This window comes from Phalacrocorax carbo, chromosome 9, assembly GCF_963921805.1.
Source record: "Phalacrocorax carbo chromosome 9, bPhaCar2.1, whole genome shotgun sequence".
Classification (NCBI taxonomy): domain Eukaryota; kingdom Metazoa; phylum Chordata; class Aves; order Suliformes; family Phalacrocoracidae; genus Phalacrocorax; species Phalacrocorax carbo.
The window spans coordinates 13,456,937-13,475,289 of NC_087521.1; the positions used below are offsets into that span (position 1 = coordinate 13,456,937).

Sequence of the window (18,353 nt, forward strand, 5' to 3'; positions counted from 1 at the left end):
AGGACAGAGTAGAGGAGGAGGATAACCTCCCTCGACCTGCTGGCCACACTCCTTTTAATGCAGCCCAGGATACCGTTGGCCTTCTTGGCCACAAGGGCACGGTGCTGGCTCAGGGTCAGCTTGTCCACCAGCACTCCCAGGTCCTTCTCTGCAGAGCTGCTTTCCAGTAGTTCAGCCCCCAGCCTGTACTGGTGCCTGGGGTTGCTCCTCCCCAGGTGCAGGACCTTGCACTTGCTTTTATTGCATTTCATCAGGTTCCCCTTGGCCCAGTAGCTCTTCAGCCTGTCCAGGTCTCGCTGGATGGCAGCACAGACTTCTGGTGTATCAGCCACTCCTCCCAGCTTGGTATGATCAGTGAATTTGCTGAGGTTACACCCTATCCCTTTGTCCATGTCATTGATGGATATATTTAACAGGGCTGGACCCAGCACAGACCCCTGGGGAGCACCCCTAGTCATGGGCCTCCAACCAGACTCTGCCCTGTTGATCACAGCCCTCCAAGTTCTGTTGTTGAGCCAGTTCTCAATCCATCTCTCTGTCTACTCATCCAACCCACACTTCCTTACACAACCATGCACAAGAACAAAACAAAAAAACCCACCACCCAGCACTTCCCCAGTCATTTTTCCATTGAACTAAGAGAACTACACATGCTTTGAACCACGACTACTACTTCCTTCATTACAATCCTGTCTCCGTCCCAAACAGTGACACAAATTTGATGACTTCCATTCCAAGCAGAATGGACAGGCAATGTCCCAGAGGAGTGCACAATGAAACCGAGCAGCTGCTCTAGGGCATGATGAAAGTGTAGCAACAGAGATGATGAAGGGAGAGGATCCTCAAGTGGAACAGAAGGAAAGGGTAACCTTTCTAACAAGTGAAGCATATTATGATGGTGTACATGAATGCTCACAGGTAGGGCACATTCAGGCATCTTCCATCAGGCCAAAACTTTGCCTGCAGGAGTCTTGGTAAAAGCCAAGACAATGCCTCTGTCCACATTAGATATGAAATAAGATATGTAAATATGTAATAAAGCAGGTACTCTCAAACCAGGAGGCTTCCACATAGCTACAAATTGGGCACCAGCCAAGGAGTTACTCATTCAGTCTCTGGGAGGGAAAAAAGAAAAATTAAAAAGTGAATGAGAAGTCTCTGGGCTTGGGGCTAGAAGATTTGGCAGATATCAGGCAAAGGGCTGTGAGCCATGGAAGCAATGAAAAAAAGCAACTGATAAAATGAACTATATTTTATAAGAAGCCAGGGATCAAATGGCTGGAGCTGGCACAGAAGAGATAATTTCTTTTTAGAAACACAAAAAAGAGAAAGAAAGATCCTAAAAGGCCAAGGACTGTTAGTATTAAGTTCTTTACCTGTAGATTTGCTCTGCTGAAAATACTGAACTAGTAACAGAAATATTATGGTCTCAGACAGAGTGTCCTCATGGTTGTGCATAACCAGATTTCAGCATTCTTGTCTGTATTTACATGCCTGTAAGTATGGACATATTATAGCCAGGTTTACAGAAATGATTATGTCAGTGAAACCCAGCCCAGAAGCTCAACTACAGTGAGCTCAGCATCGTATTATAGTGGCAGAGAAAAATGCCCTTTTCCCTATAGATAGACCCAGTGAGGAAACACAGGTGTCTGAAGGACTTATTGACTGAAAAGGGCACTGATTAGCAGCCACAGGCCAGCTAGACCTCAATGGATGTCGCAGCAAGGAAAGCCACTTAAAGAGAAAACTAGTATGAGAGAGTCAGCCCGGTACCTTATTCTAGGGTGAGGTTCTTTGTCCCTTCCTGTTTTTATAAATCTGTCCACCCCAATCACTTGTGGTTGACTAATTGATAAAGATTTTAAAAAATAAAATGTAGATGTATCCAGATCATTTGTTTTCATCTAGTCTCCATATTAGTTACTCAGCAAAGTAATATTCTCAGCTCTTCATGGCAATATTTTAGCAAACTAAATGAAGGCATTTCCACAAAGAAAGAAGAAATGCAGACATCTACTGTCCTAATGTCATTTGATCTAGAAATGTTTTTTCCTTAGCAGGAGAAGAGCTGAATCACATTTTATTTCTCTGACTTTCCCTCAGGATGGTCAGTTAGTTTTATTTGAATTTGTTCTCCTTTGCAAATTATGTTAAAGGAATGGGCCTGTCCTAGGAATCCAGTTTTATTCTAAATAAGAAGGATAAGAAGCTCATATGCAAAGTGCTCTTTCTCTTCTTCCATCCTAAATTTAACAAGCGATACTCAAGCCAAGGTTTATCCTCCCAGTTTAGCTGCCTTATCGTCCACACTTTAACACAACATGATCAAAGGCACCTATCTTTGCCCACCTTAGAGCTTACCCTTAGACTGAAACTAGTTAAGCACAATGACTGAGACTTAGACAATTATTTTGGTTTTCCTGTTAAATAGTATGTACATTTTCATGTTCCTCCCCCCAAAATCAGACTTTCCTTCATTTAGGCACAATAAGCTTCCTAATGATGGGAGAAAAACAACTGCCAGATATTCGGTGACCGTGTAGCTTTGCACCAGGAGGATTCCACATGCCACCCCATTAACTTCAGTCTCTAGAGGAAAGACAGGAGCTCAGCTTCAGTATGCACTCACCTTTGCTCTGCCCTGCCTTTTCCCAGCAAACAACACCAGTTCCTTAGAGGAAGACTCCAGCTCCTGAAAATAACAGAAATTTCACTTGGTTTCCTCAAACCACATGGTCCGCATAGTAATGTAAGGAAGCGAGGTAAGCTAACCTTCCAAGTCAAAGATTCATCTCTCTGTTCAACACAATGCGTGGCAGGTAATATGAACAAAATGGTCACTACATTACAGAATACAAACATGCAGGAAGGTCTTGCTTGTTTTGTCAGCAAACCATTCTGAAGGAAAAGAATACAGAGGGCCCAACTTGTCAGCTAGCAACCCAGTGAGCTGTCCAAGAAATACCTGTGTCACATTTAAGGGGTATGCAGGAATTAAAATGCATGCTCTTCCCTTGCCTGCTGTATGAATGTGTTTAGCACTTAAACTTGCAGCTTCTCAGACAACTTGTGTTTGTACCTGGCAATGTGCTTGTCAAGGTACTTGTCAACTATGGTACAAGAATACAGCCTCTATTTTTTTAAATAGTCAGCATGTCCCATCAGCTTTTCATAAACATTGCACTGCAGAGGCCTATGGAGGTTAGATAACAATTCCCAAGCTAGCTTCTATTCAGTCATTTTGAACAGTCCATTCCCAGTTTGCATAACTCAAACCAACGATGAGGCCAGAGGACAGAAGTAGTGTGCAAGTAAATTTTGCCTAACCTTTGCAATCTCAAAACCACAGGATGTTTATCATGGTCCTGTGGGAGATGCCATATTTTTCAGTACTCACCCAGCCCAAAGGCACTCACTGTGTTGCACTGTTGCAGTGCCAGCCACAGCAGCGATATGCAATGTGTAGCCAACTGGGCAGAACAGTGGACAGCCCACTGACTTGTTGAGCAGGCCTCATTTCCAGACCCTCAGTGAAAACTGAGTGGTAGTGGCTCAGAGTACACCAGTATTCATATCAGCACTTTCAGTCAGCCATTCATTTTCATAGCCATCCCCACTTGATACCTGCCCTTCCAAAGGAAGCATATGCAGGTTAAAAGAAGTAGCAATACTTTACTCAGCTGGTACTTTTGAGGTATTTAATACAGTATATATAATTCCTGACAAGGAAGAAAGAGCAACATTCTTCCTGCTCTACACAACATTAAGTAAAATCCTGCATGCCTGCATCGTCCACAATAATAGTTTTCGTCTTGCAATTTACAGGCAACCAGTATTCCTCAAAATACTTGCAATAGAACCAAAAAAGAAATCTACAAGAAGCAATCCCATTGTCAGGAGGCTCAGTGTCACTATACAGGACCCCACACATCCATGGAAAAGTGTTTTAGAGGCCCACAAGCTTAAAAAAAAAGGCTGAAAGACATCATAAGTGTGGCAAAACCTACATAAATATAAACATTTTAGTTAGACTAATGAACAGGCATCAATATGTGGACACCATTCCTAAATTTTCTGTGAAAGTCTAATGATAATAAGTGACACTCCTTCTCAGTAAATTCTATTGATTTAAAGGATAATAATAGATGTTTACAAAGCATCTGTATTATTCTGTTTTGAAGAATTTATTTTCTTAAAAGATGACTACACTTATTTACGAAGAAATCAGTGATATTTCATGTGTTTCTCATCCAAAGTCTTTGTAACAATAGCATATTTTCCCTTCTGTTCTGCAGAAACTTAGTATGAATAGTAAAATATTTATCTGTAGTGGAAAACAATGCAATATGGTAACAGAAACCAAGAGATCTGGTTAGAGAGAAATGACTCAGTGGAAAAGCCTTTGGTCAGAGCAGATACCAAAGCAAGCAGGGTGATTTTATTACAATTGCTGTTTTAATATTTATCTACAGACACAACTTTTGTGAGACAGATGGGTGACAATAAATCCTCTTTTTTCAACTTCAGTGAGAAGGTTTAGGGCTGTATTCAGTACTGCCCCCTTGCATGTCAGAACACAGAAAAATTGGAGAGTCCAGACAAGGTCTCTGAATCTGCTGAAGGGATTACCTAGCGTATTGCAAGCCATTCAGCATGGAACAGAGGTATTGTGGAGCACTTGGAAGGAGATCATAACCGTAACCAGGGCAACAGGGGAAAAAAGAAGAGGGGGAAAGAAGCCACAGGTGACACACAAAAAGCTGTTGTGAATTCTGGTGGAATGGCCCAAACTGATTTGAAGCAACAGCTCCCAACTGTGAGGTCACTGTATCCAGTGGTCCTCAGATCAGCAGACATCAGACAGAAGATCAGCATCAGGACAGGACCTATGTACAACTCATCACCTCCTACCGAACAGGAGGAAACAGCACAGGAAACTACTGGATGTGGTTTGTAGATCTTAGGCAACCAGTGAACCACAGCTCAATAGGAGGGAGCTGCTATGACACAAAGGCTTAGCTTAAAGACTGTGCCCTGCTCCCACAGAACCAACGAGCAGCTAACCCACAGGCTTCAGCAGGATACAGCCATGAGCTAACTCAGACGAGCAGGTCTGAAACATTAACATTAGGATCTAGGACCTCCACCTCTCACCTTCCGGTGAGAAAAAACCCCACCTCCTTAAAGACATTTCAGAAGTAAGTTTTGACATTTTTCTTCATAGCTAGTTAAGATGTGAATTTGAGCCCTGTGGAAGCAGAACAGGGGCCCTTTTTTCTTCTTGGGGTTTGTGAAGGCGAGGGTAGTGGGTTTTAGAAAGATTATCTCACAGTTCAAACTCGTTAATGAAAGAAATAAATTAACCAAGCTCATTTTTCAGGGAATTCTTGTGTAAACTGGAATTTTTCCAGTCTGTGAGCCCCGCACTGTGCTAACCCATAAATCACAGCAAGCAGGTTGTCTGTATAGTGAGAGCAGCCACGTTCAGAGTTGGGGGGTGGGGTGGGGGGGGTGGGAAAGAAACAAGCATATGTTCATGGAGAAAAAACCCATAAAAGCAAAACAGGAAAAAAGAATACCTCCCTTGCCCACCACTGGAACAAAATAAAAGGCTTGGCCTCAGGCACTGGAACACATGCTGTCTGCAAAGAGCCCCCCAAACAAGGGGAAGGCACCTGAAACAGGTCAGCTTTTAATTGAATACAATATTAATTACTGCGTGCACCATTAACGGTTTGTGGGATTTGACTAATTAATGTAATAGTTTCTGAGTCACGCTCATTAAATATGAAAATTACGCCGGTGAAAGGTATCGGTTTCATTATCAATCTTGTATGGACAGGAGTGGGGGTGGGGAAAGGGTGCAGTGGAAAGATTCCCACCCTGAGTTATTGTGTTATTAGCTCTCTCCTCTCAGAACTGGTTCAGGTAGGCAGAAGGGAGCGGCAAAGTGAAAAGGAAAGAGGCAAGGAGGACAGGAAGCATTGCCCAGTGTCATGAGGTAGCGGCTGCAAGTCAGGACCCAAAAGCTATCCAGTGCAGAGTGAATGTACACTTTTGCTTAGTGGACAGAGCTGGCTGGTCTGCATGTTGCTCCAACTAGTTGTTATCAATTCCCATCATAATGCTTAGTTTCCTTCATCCCCCTGGAACGAGCACAATGAGAGAGACCAATGCCACATGGGGTACTTAATTCATTAAGCCATGTTAAAACACATGGTGGTTCCTTAGTGGAAAACTACAGGGAAGGTAATTATCACTGTTAGAAGTCAGCTCCAGAGCATAATTATCCACTAAGGGTATGCTGAGATAGACTGCTGTGGGACACACCCCTCACATGGGGCAAAGTTGTTATAGAAGGAGGACCAGAGATGTTATACCTCTCATTCCTATCCAGCAGTCCAGGGTAGGGGCAGCACTGATGTGTCTAGAGGGAAGTGCCATCAGTCCTGTATGGGAAGAAGAGTCACCTGCATGCAGAATCTCTAGGGAAAGAAAGGAAAGAGAACATCAGTGCTCCAGGGTCCTCTTGTGCCCTACCCACCACAACAGAGCAAAATGCAGAAGTCACCTTCTACACTGAAATTTGAGAATAAGTACATAGCTGAGATAGTGGGAGGAAAAAAAACCTCAAGAGTGAGATAAAGGTCTAACATCACTTAGGGGGACCATTTTTCCAAGCACCATAGAGGGAGGTAGGATCACCATCCTGTTAAGAAGAACACATAAATGCTGCACAGGGAGCCCTAGGGGAGTAGGAGAAGCAGAGATAATGCCAGTGCTATTATTTTTGTAGCAGTCCTCTTGACTGATTCTTAACATATTTGGCACATGCTATGGGGGTAAAGAGGGGAAAGGGGATGGCCTTGTGCCAGAGCTACACACCTTCACATTCATGCTGCAGGTATACATCAGCCAGGAAGGCCCAGATACAGAGAAGAGAAACCAGCAGGTGGTAAAAAAGCAAGAAGAGGACAGTAGCACATATGCAATATCCAAAAAGCAACTCAAATCCCTGATTCTCCTTAAAAGGCAGGGGAGAGTGAGCAAGCATTAAACCTGTAAGAAAGAGGAAATCCCATATACTTTGTTAGGGCTTTTATCACTTTGCCTAACAAGTAATGGCTTTCTGATTTATTTTTTTCTTCAAAACAGATGCCAGTGTTCCTAAATTGCATCAGCTTGCCAGGAATCTGTGTCTAAGCCTGTTGAGAGTTGGTTAGATTGTACACAGCCTTTTCCTCTTTGGGCATATAACATACACAACCAAGAACAGTCTGCAGGCTCCAGTACTGCATCTAAGGAATTATCCCTTCTCCACTGTACATCTTCAGCCCAGTCGCTCACACATAAATGTTCCTCCATACTCCAAGCATCATTGCCTTGCACTGAGTAAGGACAGCAGGTAACTGCAATCGGTTCTGTTTCATATAGGAACTATGAGTGCCATGGGCTCTGAGAAAGCTGTAAAATTTGGAGAGTCCCTAGTATAATTAAATCCAAACTTTTTATTAAGATGATGGCAGGGCTCTTTGCAACCGTATTACCAAGGCTACATTTGCTCTCCATAACAAGACAAGTAATCACTCATTTATGAAGTGAGAACTAGTTCTTCCTGTGACTCAAACCCTATACCAAACAAGCCAGAACTTCAGAATCTTCTGGTCTGAAACAATGCCCCATACAAACGGTGTTTTCTGGTCCTCCCTTCTTCCAGGTCACAAGGTTTCACTGAAATCCTTCCCACTTAATTTAAAGATGGGCTTTGCATTTTTAATCTGAGTTCCTCAAAACAGCTAGGACACTGCTGCCCTACAAGCTACTCTGGAGCTGGCTGAAGGTATTTTGGTTACACTTTTGTGACATTTCAGGGATCAAGAGATCTAATTCATACCACTCCCACTTTTGCTTCATCAGATGTTGTTCAGCCTAGGCTTACAAAAGACTTTGTAAGGAGATTTCAACATAGTAGTTCATGTGAAACATTTGGCTCAGGAAGCCCCTAAACTGCTGGATTACCAAACACTGCTGTTCTTCACAGAAGTATGCAATAGTGCCATTACCAAACAGGACACCAAGCTACTTAGATTCTTTTACAGCGGCTTCATACTGCCATAGTTCCCATGGATTTTGTCAGTGAGGATAGAGAGGACAAAGACAGAAAGCTTCCCTACCAAAAGGGAAGTTAAGATGCTCTTCTCTAGGAAGGATGCTGAGAAACCTTTCTCACCCCATTGCTTTTCACCACACTGCAACAGCTTTTATCAGGTCACACTTACTTTCACCTTCACTGACTCTATCCTCTACACTCTAATTTGATCCTTTTCAGTTCCTCTCATTCTCCACAGCTTTTTTCATACATCTGTGCTGACGAAATAGGGAGGACTTTCCAGACTGGAGTGAAGGACAGGATTCTATATACAGAAGTCCTGGCTGGAAAAAGAAAACCCACACCCAATACAGAGCAGTGTGTGCTCAGGGGAAAGCCTTTGGAGATAGGAAAATACCCAGGTTGCAACTACATAATCAATATATATCATGGTCTCCTGAGTCTCCCGTAACTTCACTAACATGAGTTCACAGTGTTTAATGAGTTTAGTATTATATACTGGTGAGATATGCTGCCACTGTCTGTTATCTCTTTCTATTTAATATTAAATGCTTCCATAGCTCAAATGCACCTCTGAATGAAAGCCTGTGTTCCCAAATTAACATGGCATTAAACACCCTCAACTTCGGTTACTAGAAGAGCACAAAGTAAGAACATGCAAGGTAATACTCAGTTAAGCTTTAAAGCAGGTAAGCATAGCTATACTGAAGCTGCAGGAAAACTAATTTATTACTTCAATACCAGTCAGATTAATGCAACAGCACTGCCCTTCAGATCAGTAATGTGCCATCAGACATCAGAAAGTGAACCACCAAAGATCAGGAGGGGTTGGTTGTTTCGTTATGTGTTTTTGTTGGTTTAGGATTTTTTTTAGACATCTCTTCCACCCCATCACACATCACAATTATAGGTATGTGTCAGCACCTGCCAACAAATATATTTAGGATATAACACCTAATTGCTGCCAGTACCTAATTTAATTATTACAACTGCACAGATTTTATTTATGATACCATGACAAAGTGGCATTTATCTAAGCAAAGTTATAAGTACTTTATTTATCACCTCCTCTTCTCAGTACTAGACTTGAATGGATAAATTCATGCTGCCTTAGATTCCCTCTCAAAACATCATTCTGTGCTTCTCTGGAGTAAAAGAGGACAAGAACCGGTCAATGTAACACATAAAAGTGTGGTAAAGCTAAGTCAATAAACAGGTGGGATTTTTTTTCTTACTGTAAGGACTTTCAGATTTAAAACAAGTATCAAAGTTCTGCTTTTGTAAGCTTTACAAGAAGGACAGTGTAATTTTTCCAAATAAAAGATATTAAGAAACCAGCAAAGGGTTTTCTGAGTTTCCCCTTTATCATTCAGCCTAGCAGTTCTACTCACTAAACACTGAAGTGGTTCTTCTTGCCTGAAGACTTTGGAATGGTTTCAGAAGAAGGTATTGCTGTCCCATCAAAAAGTACAGCACAGAGACCAATAGCAAGTTCTCCAGGCCACAGGAGTCAGTGACAGAACTAGGAATACAAGCCCACAGCTGTGACATTAAAGCTAAAACAGCCACATAATTCTGAGCACAGGGATAAAAATAATGTCATACTGTTGAATGATGATTTACAAGCAGAAACACATAAAAGTTACTGCTCTAGAGAATTTACAGTGCCAGCATCTGTGACAAATTCCCTAAAAGCAACGTGTTAATAGACATGACAGGATTTGAGGTGTATATGTACCAGGTTTGGTCTCCTACTTGCTCAGGCAAGCTGATTATTGGAATTTCAATATGGAAGGGATGTATTGATCACATCATGCATTATGTGATTTATTAACTTATGCAAGGAACTGTCTGTCCTAGCAAGACCAGGCAGCAGTGAGTAGTATGCTCTATCTAAGCCAGATCTCTGGAGAGAAGACTTTGCACTGCACAAACATGAGGTGTGAAATAAAATTTAAGACAGGGAAGCAAGCCAAAGCCAGTGGGTCTGTAGTCAGAACAGTCCCATGCAAGCCAGACAAAGCACCATTTGCTTTTTAGTTGTTAACAGCATAAGAAAAATGAGAGTTCATTTGTATCCAATAGCTTCCTCTGCTGGTGGGGAAACCTAAAGTAATAGCCATCAGTAGAGCCAACATATCAGAAAGAAACTGATGCTTCTTTCAAATGTTTCACTTTTTCATAATGTTTTGAATTACCCAACTGACATATAACCCTTTCCCTAGTAGTATTCAGTATCTGGGCAGAAAATTGAGAAGGAGCATTCCTTTCCAAGCTGAAAGTCCTTGCACAGGGTTGACTGGCAGCACTCCCTGAATTTATCCAGCAGGAGTTATGAGTTCTCAGAGATTTGGGACATATGTTTTCTACCAAACTGAAAAGATATATTTAGGGCAAGACTCCAAGAATTAGAGGGTAGCCTCCCTTATCAGGCACAAGACAGCACTCTAGTCAACAGAATGAAGAGCACAAAGGCAGCTTATAGCTAAATCTATTCCCTCTCCTGGCAGTAGCTACATGATGGGCCTCTCTCACATGGAGCTTTCACTCAAGTCATATCTGTATCCCATAGACTCACAGACAAACACACTTGCTGGCTGGGCCTATATGGAATATTTTCAGAGGGGAACAGGTGGGTGAGAGGACATTAAACTCTATGCTAGGGCTTGTTGCATTTTCCATAATTTTTTCTTCTACAAAATATCTATAGATTATGGTGCTATCTTTATTCCTTCATACCAAAATGGGAGGCAAGCACAATGAATGGAACTGACCTCCGCTGCAGCACTCTCACCTGCACTTTGCTTCCTTAGCCACTCCTACTTCATTTCTTTCAACAACCCCACCTCCAAATAGCTTCAGACAGCAAATAAGGACACAGCAGATCACTACAGATACCTGCAGGAATAGGTCTTCACATGTAGAATCCAAAAAGCTCTCCTGACAAACAGTTCATAGAGAGTACATAGTTCACCGTTCCTACCAGCTGCATTTTTTCTACAGATTTGTTCAGTCTAGTTTTAAATTTACGCCAAGCAACAGAGATGGTATCACTTGTCTTGGGAAACTGCTTTTCTATCTTTGGTCCAAGATTTTTCTTTAGTTCCAGTATCCCTCCCAAGACTTGCCAAAAAGGATCAAATGCTAGTGGGAGCTTAAAACATTAATCTTGTTTGCAGATTGAATGCACTTGGCTCTCTTTCCAGTGCCCTGATCATTCTTAGGCTTCTCATTTGGACATACTCAGCTTCTTGATCCAGAAGAGGAAGTCCTGTGTCTACACAGACACAAGAGGGAGAAATAGTAGCAGCCATTCAAGAAAGCAGTCATAGAAGGCAGACTCTTGCTCTAATAGAGATCCAAGGAATACCCCTTTCCCCTGTTCGCACAACAGTATTATTGTTACAGTAACATAACAGCACTTCGGCACCCAGCCAGGTGTACTCTGCTTAGGTTCATCAGTCCTGGTCTTGTACACCACTTAAACTGTGAGGGGCAACACAACACGTCAGTACTGTTCTCCTGGAGAAATGCCCAGGAATAGTCCTCTGCTTTGGCCCCCATTTACCTAAGCACACACTCCACCCCTAAATGGCAGCCTCTACCCATCAGGATTCTTTCTGAGAAGCAACAAGAGGCTTTACTCTGACTGTGTGCTGCTATACAAAGATATGTGGATCATTAACACAAGCAAGCCTCCAGCTTCACCATCAATCACTGGCTGGCTCGACACCTGCATTCTGCAGACAGCCATCACTAAAGAAAGTTTGCAGCTGGCCCAGCTCTGGCTGAGCTTCCTCATCCCCACCAACTATCTCCACTCTCCATTTGTCAATTGTAAGTGATAATTTCTATTCAATCTGATACATATTATAAGAATATAAACAAATGCCTCTGGCTATATCATGGCTGCGATCACTTCCCTTTATAGCCATCATTTATTACAGGCAGACAGGTGGCCATTCAGTGGAATGCCGAAGAGGCTATCAGCTGGACAATCACCAGGAAACACACTCACATTTACATTCTTCCCAAGCAGAGAGGCAAAGAGGTGTGTGACTTCTGGAAAAATTTCACTATGCTCCACAATCCCTTCCTTTCCCACCCATGTAAGTCACAGGAGCTAGACTGAATATTACCTACCTGGCCCATCAATGAACACCAGATTTCAAGTTTAAACTTATTTAGGATTTTTGAAAATAGGAAGGGGGCCTGGAGAAGATTTGCCCCCAGCTGCTTCATTTCATGTCTTACAGTTTTGATATAGAATAAGTGCTTTTTCTAAATACTGATTGTTTTACTTCACAAATGTGTACAAAACGGTGAGATGGCAGCAGCTTTGTTGCTGAAATGGAGTTTGAAAGAAGGCTAATTATCTACTATTGCTAGGCACATGTAGTGTTTCATTTCAAAAAGACCTTGGAATTCATCTATAGGAATCATTTCACCTCCCTTTAAAACACTGTCACCTCTAAAACAGATATATGTCATGTTACTTCAGAACTCAGGCACCAACAATCAGGACAGAAAGTGACCAGCGTTGCAGAAACAGCACTTACAGAACATGGAATATAATTAACACATCTGTCAAATTCTAGAAAATTATGTTAACATCAGCTCTTGCATCAACATGAAAGGACCTCAGCCTTAAACTGCCTCTGAAACACTGCAATCTCACAAGCACAGCATAGTCAGAGATCAGTGCAGGATATTAGTTCGGAGCAGACATGCATAATCACAGGTTGAGCAAGCCCTTACCAGCAATTCTAGAGCAGTACCTGAGGTCCCCATTTAGGCCCTGGTACTTGTTAACTTGTTAGAATGCAGGAAGCTGGACTTTTGCACAGAATGCTGCAAGGACAGAGCAAGGAAGACTGGAGTAGAAGAGTTGCTGTAAGATCTTGTCATAGCTTTTAACATTACTAACCATCATTCTCAAGATGAGAGCTTACATTGATTGCCATATCAAAATGTGCATTGTCAAGTTCATAAGAACAGACAGACCAAAGGTCCATCACACTGAAAATCCTGTCTCACCAACAACTAGCACCAGGTGCTTAGGAAAGGGTCCACCTTCTCCAGGTATACCCTTCTAGCAGCCAGTGCTTTAAGGGGTTTATAAGGCCAAAGGTTGTATTCAAACCATTCCATTTATCAGCCATCAATGGACTTGAACACCTAATCTCATTTATATTCACGGTCACCCACACATCCAGTGAGATTAAATTCTACTGCTAAATTCAACTTGATACTTGAGAGTATTTCCTTCTTCTTCACATAGCACCCAATGAAACCTAGAGGCTTGTTCACTAGTTTGTACAACTTTGTAGGTCTCCATCACAGTTGACCACCCATTTCCCATCATGCACACACCTCTTTCATCTGTACCTATTGGGAGGACAGCACTGGAAAGTTCCTTTATTACTGCCCAGCATAGCAAAGTTGTTATTCAGTGATACCCCAGTCTATCAGCAATGCAGTCACATTTTAGGACACAAAGGCAGGCACCAGATTTGAGATGTCAACGTCCAGTGACTTTATCTGCAGACCTGGGCAAACACCTTTGCCTCCTTCTACCTTTACTTCCCTACCTTCAACCTAGATATAACACTTTCTTACTTCAGGAACACGATCCAAAGTTACATTATAAATGCCTGCAAAGAACTTTATGAACATGACTGAAGGTAACCATATTGAATGTAACTCTCCAAATTTCCACACTGTGTCCTACCAAAGGTCATTCTGATAAGAGACAGGTGCAATTGAAAGGCATTAGCTTGGAAAGAGAGAAGAAATACTTCAAATACCTTTACCACTTCAGCATACAACCTGAAGGTGGAATCAAGTTGGCTTAGAGCAGAGCTTCACACAAGCAGATGGCATGTGAGTTTCAGCATCATAGACACCTATGAAGGCACTGTAATAATATTCCTGCACGTAACAACATAGTTGTTCTCAGCATCTTAGGATGATCCTGTGAAACAAGCTTCCAGGATAAGCATGAAGCATGAGTCCCTCAGTTAGGAATCATTGCTGCCAGCATGCTCAGCAGAACCTATTGCACAACAATGCTCATTGCTAAAGGGACTTTTTAAAAAGCAGGAGAGGCAGAAAGCACATGGTTTGCCCCCAACCACCCAAACTACAGAACAGGCTCTAGGCTTGGTGCACACACAGAATTGCTGAAGATACTTTTCCACAGAGGTACGCTGTTGCTTCCTGTCCAGTTTCATCCACCAGCCAAGCTGGGATATGCTAAGGAAAATTTCAGCACAAAATAATGTCAGTCAGTATCACCCTGGGAAAACAACTCACTGGATGCTATGCCAACTTCATGGCCAGTAGAGATATTTGCTTTCACTTAAAACCTGTGCAGGCCACTGGGATCACAAGCAATAAGGTAATTCTGTCCTCCGGTCACCTCACATTTGGTCCTACCACTACTAGTTTTCTGTTACACACAACACTCCAAAACAAAGCAAGCTAAGCAGAGTCATGTACCATCTCTCCTAAACCTTCCTCTGGCAGCACCTCTCTTCCTTCAGAGTTGTGGCATGCAGCAGTACCTTCTCATGTTCTCTTTAGCATCCATTTAATGAGCCTGCCATTCACAAATTTGCTTAGCCCCTCTTCGAACATGCTAGTGCTCTCAGGTCTCAGAACCTCTAGCAGCCAGCCACAGAAGCTCCTTCCTTTATCCTTTTTAAACCAACCTCCTGTCAGCTCTATGGAACAGTGCCTTGTTCTAGTATAGGAGAATACAGCAAGTAACAGTTCTCCATTTTCCTCACCTATTATCTTTTTCCGTAAATGCAACTTTTGAAATCATTTCCACAAAGTTCTTTCAGAGCCTACCAAAAATTTGCCACCCTCATTGTGAGAAATCCGTTTCCCCAAATAGCACTTTTTCCCACAGGGGCCCTAAACAGAATCAAGTGCAGCCAGGAGGGAGAAAAAAGCCTCCTCCATTTCCCCTCACTCAGCCAGTCTACCAGCTGTACTCATCAGCCTTTACATTGCAAGAGGGTGCTGAATTCCTTTCCCTAGAGGAAGAAGCTGCAACAGTGAAGTTAAGTGACTTGACTGCACTAAAAGGGTTATCTAAAGGCACAGATCCTGGGATTTCAGTTTAATGCTTAGCCCAGTAGATGAGGCTTCCCCCTGTGCACATGGCTGTGTTCATGACCAAAGGACACACTAGCTCCTTCCCAGAGGAATCAGCTTAGAAAGATGCAGTGGTTGGGACTGTGGATGTAGACAGTTGCATGCCAGAGATAAACGCCCGGCTGATGCTACTTTTACAGTGGTAGCTTGCTGAGGATGTCACACTACAAAGCACCAGAATCCAAAGGCCAATTTGCAGCAAAATTGTGAGAAATTACAGTGCTTTTGGCCCCAGCAGTCAGTTAATACACATGCAGATACTGCACCAACAATTTCACTATTAAAGGGTAGGACTCTTCGTTTCCTGCAGGTGCCTTCCAAAGAAGGAGGCTCCAGCTTTTAAGGCAGCCAGCCAGCAGTCGCACTGTAGGTGAGAGTTGCATGTGGAGCCCAGAGGTAAGTGAATAGCTAAGTCTACCCTGCCTGCTGTGTAAAGTCCATAGGAGCATCTCTGAGCAGGGACACACCAAATCTAGATTGCTTTAAAAGTGCTGGAGAAGGCTTAGGCAATGAAGGCATGTGCAACATGGTTGCGGCCTCATTGGTTTTATAATAAAGCACTGGTCCAGACTGCCTTAGTCCCAGCTCAAATTTGGATTTTGTAGACAGGAATCAGGGCCAGGATCAGCCCCCTCTTTTGGGGACAGTGACAACAGGGAACACCCAATGGTAATTAACCTAACTACTGAAAGGAACTTAACTGTAATTAACCCAAACCTAACACTGAATAGAAATTAGTTCTGGTAATTGATAAACAGTCAGTGGAGTTACCAGGCAATGATGTGTGGACTCCACTGATGTCTCTGTGTCGTCTCCATGATCCCTGGCACAAGCAGCAATGAAGGATTTTCTCACCTCCTCCCTTGCTACCACAAGCCAGTTTTCAAAGCAGCTGGATGGCATGCATGGCTACATGCTGTCTGCCTGCACAGCTCTCCCCAGCCCACAGAAAGGGGAAGAAAGGGATCCAGAAAAGGCAGGACCATATGCCAGAAAAGAAAACCCCTACCGAAACCATCCAGCCCAAATGCTCACAGATCAGGCAGGCTCACAAAAGCATCTCGGAGAGGTCACAGGTTTGGTTGACTGGTTCATTGTCAAATTCCCTCTTTACCCATCCAAGCTGTCTTTCCTGTGCACTACCTTTGAAATGTGTATTTCTAACACTATTTCAGCACAGGACAAAGGATTCTAGCTCTGGCTGAGAGCTGCTTTGCCAAAAGGCAGCAGATGGTAGAAGCCATACATTACAACTGAGAATCCCATTTCATATAGCTGTTTGATTTCCTTTCCAAGGGTTTTGTATCTGCTTCTTTCCAAATTTATTATTTCCTCAGTGTGATATTTCAAAACACAATAAGAATTCATGTACTATGACAATTATTATTTTACTTACTGACAGCTGAAATTTCTTTCAAGCCCTCCCCCAAATTAATTGCCTTTGACATAATTACAACTTGGGGTAATGTTTCTATTTTCTGTGGAAATTTCATATTTTTCATTAAAAAAAAAATACCCTCCACAGTGCTCTGTAGTGGTTGTCTAAGTCCTCACCAAAGCTTCTCAGTGGGGCAGTCAAGGTGCATCAAAGGAGAGCTAATCCACCAAAAAAAGCCCAACCTAGTGAGAAGAACAGAAAGAGAAGCACATGAACTGTAATTCCCAGGAAGAAGCATTTAACAGTTCAAATCTACGTAGCCAGTTATTTTGGATTTCATTTTTCATGGAAAATTAAACCTTCCACTCATGATTCCATGTTCCTCTCCAAAGGTTTTCCCTCAGATGAAACAGCCTGTTTTTCCAAACAACTCAGCCTGCTACCTAACTCTAAGTTCTTCTATTTCTGCAGTAATCTGTGACAGAAATGACCAGAGCTGAAAACAATACTTTTAGCTGTCATTCTACCATTTTTGTGTAATGTATAGCCTATAAATTTTTTATTCTGCTCTTAAACATTGGCTGGTGCAAAGTTAGGGTCTCTGCCTGTCTAGTTGAAAAACTGATACTTAAAGATAAACATTTTAAAACATGAACTAAAAAGACAAGCAGAATTCCAAGACTGTTGGGTTTGTTTGGTTCTTTTTCTTCTGAGGTGATGTTACAGCACAGAAAATCTGGAGGTGTAATGCCCAGATCTGTAAAACTTAAGGTCTGTAGAACTGCAGACCAAAACTGGGAAAGGGCTCAGCTTTCCCTGTAACAAATAAGTCTCACTTAGGATAGTACTAGAACTGAAGAGACAAAAAGGCAAGCTCCAACAGCAATTCAGTACACAGTTTGACACCACGTTGCACGTTCATCCACAAGTCCACAAACTCTCTGTCGTTTCCAGACATTTTCCCCACTAGGGAAAATATGTTGGATGAGAATAAACATATATAAACCGAGACCTTCACCTAGTTTTCATGTAACTACATGCAATGTGTTTCACTTTGAACAGGTCACCTGGATTAAATCAAGTTAATTAAAACAATTCCTCATTTTTTGCTGTTTAAAATTTAACTCTTGGTAAAGGAGGGGTAAGACAGGACTTTTTATTACTCTTAGATGGTGCTAAGAGGACCCATAAATACATCTCTTCTTCCTGTGATCCCATTCATCTTGCTGCCTTTCATACTCCTCTTTGCCAACAATCAGATCCCAGTAAACAACCTCAAGTGAAATTTGCAACTGTCAGATAAACATTAAAAATGCTTCTCTTGTCCTCTCCCATTGATAGTCCCATTAATATTGTAATAGAACAAAAAGTTATGAAAATGAATGCGTGCTGGTTTTGGAAGTGAATGATGCAGACAGCCGCTGTGAAACATATACACTTGAATATGCATAGACAAAGAGATACAGTGCACCCACAGAGAAGTGTGTATATACTTACATGTAATATTTTATGACACAGGATTCAGTTCTAAGCTCATGCTACTGTAGACTGTGAGGCAATTCCATTGACTTTTGTCTGCTGTAAAAAACACACAAGTAAAATCAGAATTAAACTACAGTGGCTTTTTTTTAGAAAAATATTACGTCCACACAATTATTCTGTGCTGTTATTTTTTTAATGTTTATTTTTAGTCAGAGG

General features: G+C 42.1%; 1 protein-coding gene across 2 annotated transcripts in view; it reads right to left on the minus strand.

Annotated features, from left to right (window-relative positions):
- The window catches only part of ANGEL1 (angel homolog 1), a 164,693-nt gene that overhangs the window by 53,040 nt on the left and 93,300 nt on the right, over positions 1-18,353 (minus strand). Inside the window, exons 11-12 of one of the 2 annotated variants that reach the window (XR_010374434.1) lie at positions 18,153-18,233; positions 6,384-6,488 (exon numbers count right to left, since the gene is read on the minus strand). Coding sequence is in view for 1 of the 2 variants with exons in the window: in XM_064460441.1 (XP_064316511.1) it covers positions 18,163-18,233 (71 nt within the window). In the remaining variant the exon portion in view is untranslated. The remainder of the gene's footprint in view (positions 1-6,383; positions 6,489-18,152; positions 18,234-18,353) is intronic. The other variant, XM_064460441.1, reaches the window with a different exon arrangement.